Below are 6,500 nucleotides of genomic sequence, written 5' to 3' on the forward strand. Positions count from 1 at the left end.
GTAAGGTGTGACGGAATAACCGGAGGAGTATAAAGCACACCTGTACACACTCATCATTAGCTTTTTTCTATTCAGCAGGCGCTCTGTATGTTGTTTGACGAAAGCTCCAGTCCTACAAGCAGTGTGTCTTACCTGAAGAAGAAGTCTACCAGCATGTCCGGCAACCAGAAGTACAGAAGGTGTGTTTTTCCTTGCCCTCGGTAAATCACGGATGGAGATTCTCATGAGATGTGTGTCTCATGTTTGGGGATGGAGCACGCCCGGGCAGCTCTCGAGGGGGCTGCCTGAGGCCATTGCGAAGCCCTTTCCGTGCGGGTACTGAGGTCCCGCATGGCTCTCTTTTCCGAGGATGGCCGGATGTGTTCTCCCCGTGCTGCGGCGGCCCGGCGGCTTCACTCATGGGGTTCACCGCGTGATCTGTCGGAGGATTTCGGGACAGCTGAGGCTTTTTCCCGACCTTCATCCGCTGGCTCCGACGCTTCCTTTCCTCGTTCGGGAGCCCGTTTCTCGGCTTCTCCCGCTCGCGGTTGGAATCCGGAGACGCTGCAGCAATCCAACTCCGAGGAGGTGGAAGTGCTCAGCATAGTGGACGATGACTTCCGGGTGTTGGGGCGGCGTCATCAGGACCAAGGTCCCCTCCGCCGTGGTAACGGGTGATGTTATCCCGTTTACACGTTCGGGACGCACCTGCTACCATCGAGTCCACGCCTCACTGCCTGCCCCGAGGGTCTGCAGTCAGGCGGCGTCCAGACTCACTCACCGTGGATCTTCGGCGGCTCTCCCCTGCCGTTCTGGGGCTTCAGGGGTCCACCAGAAGATCACACGAGATACCGACCACCAGCCCCGAGGGACTGGTTCCGTTGGCAGACTTTGCAGAGGCTTGGCGGAGCCTGACGAACATTTCTCTGTGGGTCCTGCACACTGCCATAGATGGGTATCGACTACAGTTCAAAACCCGCCCTCCAAAATTCAACGGGGTGGTTTGGACTGTGGTCCGCCCGGAGCAAGGTCCGGTGTTGAGACAGGAAGTTCTTACTCTGCTGAGGAAAGGGGCCGTGGAACGTGTCTCCCCCCCAGACAGAGACGCTGGGTTCTACAGCCGGTACTTCATAGTCCCCAAGAAGGATGGAGGGCAGGTTCAAGATGCTCACCATCCCCGCCATGGTGATGCACATCCAATCCGAGGATTGGTTCGTCACGATAGATCTAAAGGACGCCTATTTCCACGTCTCCATCCAAGTTCCTGAGGTTCGCCTTCGGGGGTGTGGCTTACCAGTATCGGGTTCTTCCATTCGGCCTGGCACTTTCCCCTCGCACATTCACCAAGTGTATGGATGCAGCACTGGCCCCGCTGAGGCTCCAGGGCATCCGGATTTTCAACTACATCGACGACTGGCTCATCCTAGCCCAGTCTCGAGAGTTGGCGGTTCGGCATCGAGATGTCGTTCTGGCTCATCTGCTGCGTTTAGGGCTGAGGCTCCACGCAAAGAAGAGTGTGCTGGCGCCCACCCAACGGACTACGTTCCCAGGGGTAGTATGGGATTCGACAACCACGCCATGGTACATTCGTGGCCGAGGCTACGTCTGTACGCTTTTCTCCCAGTCGCTCTGCTCCCGGGGGTTCTGGAGCGGGTCCGCCAGGACAATGTCGGCCTACTGCTCGTAGCCGTTCTGGCCAACTCGGGTGTGGTTCTCGGACATCATGTCGCTCCTGGACGGCCCGCCTTGGCAGGTCCCTCTGAGGAGAGACCTGCTGTCCCAGGCGCAGGGCCGGGTTCTTCACCCTTGCCCCGCCGTATGGCGACTGTGGGTCTGGCCCCTGAGGGGGCACAGTACCTAGAGGCGGGTCTAACAGCCGGAGCAGTCGAGACCCTCCTCAGCTTCAGGGCCCCGTCCACACGGAGGATGTACGGCCTGAAGTGGAGTGTTTTCTCCACTTGGTGTACGTTTGTGACACTCTCTTCTCTGTGTGCACCGAGCTCTCTCATGTGCCTCTAAAGACAGATAAGCCTAAGTGCAATGAGAAAAATTATTTATGAGCAGTACCTTTTAATAAAACAAAAACCTACCTTAACCCGCCGCCCCGCCACTAATCGTTCAAAACATAGTTGGATGCGCCATCGGAGCACCGAGAGAAATGCTGGCGGCCGCTCTGTGACAGAGACAGAGAGATGTCGGCAGCCACTGAAGCAATAAGACAGAAGAAAACAGGAAGGTTTTGCTGTATCTGTTGTATCTGTGCCTTTTGTTGTTCAACATGTTCAACTTTTCACAGAGCCGATGTGCTTGTCGTCAACCGACCGAATCATAGGCTGGATGGGGGGAGCTTAACAAAAGTTTGATGTGCTACAGCAAATCATTAAATGTTGAACAATATGATTATTGATAAGTTAGTACTTAACATTAACAAATTAGAGACTAATGTAGAGCCTTTTCAAGGCTTAAATAAATAAAAACAATCCACAGAAATGAAACAGCTGGAACTGGATTTAATATTCGACTAGTGCTAAAACAGTATACTATTATATGAAATTATAATGAATGTAGTATATTATTGTTATACTAACAGTATACTATTAACTAAACATTATACTCTTTATTTAATACACTCATGTACTGTTCCTCCTCCAGGTTGTGGATAAAGACTCTGCAGTGGTTAGAGTACATTGTGTGCCAGTGTGCCAATATACCTCTAGCCGCCTCCTCTGTAGAGCAACACACTCCCCCTGTTCTGTTTTACTAGTTATAGTTATTGTATTGTTTAACTTTGTTCAAGTTGAGAAATACACATTTCAGAATATCAGTATTTCACACATTCCTTGATAATTAAGCAAGTAGACTCATAGTACCATTTGTTCAATTATAATCAAATCACAATCGCAATATTGTCCACAATAATCGCAATATGACCTTTTCTCCAAATCGTGCAGCCCTACTTCTGACATGTTTTACTCTGTATTGGTAACTTAGATGAATGAATTCCATGATGCATGATTCTTACTGCTCCTCAGGTGCTGCAAGTCTTGGAAAGGGAATCGGAGGAATCCTGTTTTCCCGCTTTTCCCGTTCCAGTGGCCAGGTGGGCGGAGTGGAGGAAGAGCCATCAGATTCTGAGGGTGGAGTCTCTGAAGTGGAAAACGTGGCATTAGGAGAGGAAGGAGCATCGGTGGCTGAGAGCGATGAAAAGGACAAAGAAATAGAGGAAGAGAGGCAGGAGGTGGAGCCTGCCATGTCCCAGTCCACCTCAGCTGTCATGGACAGCACCTCGTGTAAGTACTATGCTTTTAGTGAAAAACTAAGATAAATATACCTGCAGATTACAGTACATCATACCCATTAATGTAAATATTAATAGTGGTAATGCTCCTGTGAAGGGAAAGGAGATGTATGTCTTCTGAGCAGTAGACCCTGCACATACTGTACATTGCCAGTGTCAGTATATACTCATCATGTTGAGTCCAGCAGGGCTCAGAGAACTACTAAGTAAAACATCTTCTTCTGACGCAGCTGGATACTAATCTGTCATTCTCTGTGTTCCAGTGGAACTGGAGAGACGCATCGACTTTGAGCTGCGGGAGGGCTTGGTGGAGAGTCGCTACTGGTCAGCAGTGACCTCACACACGGCCTATTGGTGCTCTTATGATGTGGCTTTGTTCCTTCTCACCTTCATGTACAAACCACAAGAGGCTCTTGAACCTGCAGAAGACAACCCAGACACCTCATAAGTGCAAACTGAAACATCATGGGTCAACTCACTTTCCATTTACGCCTTTTGAAATATAAACTGAAATCCTAGTTTATGGACATGAAACACATGTCCATAAACACACAAAAGAGACTTCATTCTTCATTTTCTAATTTCTTAATAATTCTGTGCTTTACACAAATTTTGAAATGTGAAATATTAAGTATAAATATTATAGTATTTAAGAAATACATAAATGTAGTTTTTGGAAATGTAAAATATTACAATACTAATTCTTATTTTAAATTATTTACCATTTTGTTTGATCAAATACTGAGGGATGAAACTTCATTATTTGCTATTATTAGTTTATCTGATTGGAAGAAGGTTTAAAAAATTTCAAAAAAAAAAAATCAGTCCCTGACTTCATATGTACCAACAGTGCAAATTAAAACCACTGTTGGAATTGAGTGAATTGAAAATGAATTGACCCAACAGACACAATCACAAGTCACTTACCTGTTTTCCACACTATATCTAATTTCCTCCCAGTTTACACACTAACCTCGCTGTGACCTTGGACCCGTACCCAGCCCTTAAAGCCTGTCCTCTGTTTCCTGTGAAGCATCCTGCTGTGTTCAGCTGCAGCAGTGACATCCTGCTGTTACATGACTGACCACGAAGCTCTGTCGATGTGCTGATGAAGCTGTAGCCATAGAGAGAGCCCCAGTGCTTGTTCCAGGTCCAATCCTTTCTTATAATCAAATGCCTCAGATGTGAACACACAAACCACATGTGACCATGTTAGGTCACGTTTGAGAGAAGGCTAAAGGGCATACTTTCCAATGCAATGCACTACACTGAATCTTACCTGCTGAACACTTTACGGATGGTTAGGATCAGGTCAGTATCTGAGTTAAAGCAGCGGACCATGTGCACAAGCAATTGGTTTTACACACTCACTTTTTCAGACACTACTGTTCATTAAACAGATTCTGATTCTGGCACATGACTAGCATCGCTTTTGTCTTTTTAGCCATAAACAGATCGATGCATCCTCAGCACTGAGGAGCTTTAGGGCAGTGCTCGCAGCCATGTTCCTCTGAATGACTCGATGACACAGAATACTGCAACAAACAACGTGCTAAGCATAAATGCCTATGCGCATGCTCATAGTTGTACAAACAAAGCATAACGGCGCAGTCCAGGAAATTACCTCATTGCTTCCCAGGAACAGGCCAGCTCTGCACCCTGCATTGACATTGACACCTGGTTGCTGCTCGTGTAACGTGTTCACCTTCTTGGCCTAACCAGGTGCATGTAAACATAATGAGTAATGCTCCATGTTGTGGCTACATGAGCACACCTGGACTTCCCAGAATTAGTATTATAAGCTACAAGACCATTGCAGCATTGCTTCTGAAGGAGGATGCACTTTATGAAGGGACCACTTCATGGCCAGAGGAGGAGTGATGACAGCCAAACGGTCAGAACCTATAAAAAAAAAAGCAGTGAATAGAGCTCTAACTCTCATATCAACCCATGTGGTATCATAATGTTTACTTAGACTGAACTGTTAAAGGACATAGCACTGATGTTTAAGTGATAAAAAACTGGTGGCCAAATATTTGTGAGTTGCCAACAGACAGCTGTTCTTGTAGCTCTTACTGCTCTTACTTATTGCAAGATGATGATGCTGACTGCAATCTCAGTCCAAACTGCTTCTACTGCAGTATGCTATACTGCAGATGATTGAACATTTTTCTGCATTTTGTACTGAGGCAGCTAGCCAAATGATCAGAGTCTGTAAGAGGAGTCAAACAGTAAGAATCAGATAAATTTCAATAAAGCAACAGGTTCAAAGTATTTTGTAGTGTTTCCTAACACTAATGTTTGTTAATACTGTGACACAGGCTGTATATCCATTAAGAAAAGAGAGAGTATTTTTTTAACCAATTAAAAAAAGCATGATTATAGACTTTGATTTCTTTTTGATTTATTTTGATTTATCTCAGACGTGAAGACACAACCATGTAGACCAGCATTTAGAACCTGCTGGTTGTACAAGGCAATCATTTTAATTAAGGGTGTAACGAGACACTTAGCTCATGAGACAAGACATGATCATGATCACGAGATCAAGACAAGATTTTAACAAAAATTTTAAGAAATCTTCAGTGCAGAATTATACAGTAGTCTGTGCCGCGCACGGGCCTCTCTCAGGTCCGCTAATTGGGTATATAATACCGGTGAGACCAGAGATCTGCTCCACTTTTTTCTTCAGCGCTGCATAGCAGTCACTTCGAGAGAGCAGAGTAGCGTTAGAGCAATTTCTCGTACACAAGCACATCATGGTTTCCAGCGATGATTCAGCTGCTGTCAGGGAAACCGTGGCAGCTGCCGTGGCGCAGAGACGCGCTCTCACAGCTGGATGGCTCCATCCTTCACTTCCCAGTGATAGGTCAGCGTTTGTCCCCTAATGTAGTGCGCACCATCCAAGGCGCTAGAGTTCCATCCACTACTGCTTCTTATAGAACAAAGTGGTCCGCTTTTCAGCACTGGTGCGTGGAAAGAGACCCCGTCTCGTGTCCCTTATCTCATGTTCTGTCCTTCCTCCAGCTGCTGGTGGACAGAAGAGCCGTGCTGGCGCACTCGACAAGAGCCATGTCATCCTCCACAGCGCTGTTCAGCGGGATGGCTGTGGAAGATATTTGCACAGCGGCATCATGGGCTTCACCCTGCCTCTTCATCCATTTCTATCTAAGTGATGCATCTGGGTTTTCCCTAACGCACTCGGTACTGAATGTTCTGGAGA

General features: G+C 46.8%; 1 protein-coding gene across 1 annotated transcript in view; it reads left to right on the forward strand.

Annotated features, from left to right (window-relative positions):
- Window positions 1–4,075, forward strand: part of ddhd1b (DDHD domain containing 1b) — a 24,244-nt gene extending 20,169 nt beyond the window's left edge. The window contains exons 12-13 of the mRNA XM_046060973.1: window positions 3,012–3,269; window positions 3,541–4,075. Coding sequence (XP_045916929.1) covers window positions 3,012–3,269; window positions 3,541–3,725 — 443 coding nt within the window. The 3' untranslated portion in view covers window positions 3,726–4,075. The remainder of the gene's footprint in view (window positions 1–3,011; window positions 3,270–3,540) is intronic.
- The last annotated feature ends 2,425 nt before the right edge of the window (window positions 4,076–6,500 follow it).

The sequence above is a fragment of the Micropterus dolomieu genome, linkage group LG10 (genome assembly GCF_021292245.1).
Source record: "Micropterus dolomieu isolate WLL.071019.BEF.003 ecotype Adirondacks linkage group LG10, ASM2129224v1, whole genome shotgun sequence".
In the NCBI taxonomy this organism is placed as follows: Eukaryota; Metazoa; Chordata; class Actinopteri; order Centrarchiformes; family Centrarchidae; genus Micropterus; species Micropterus dolomieu.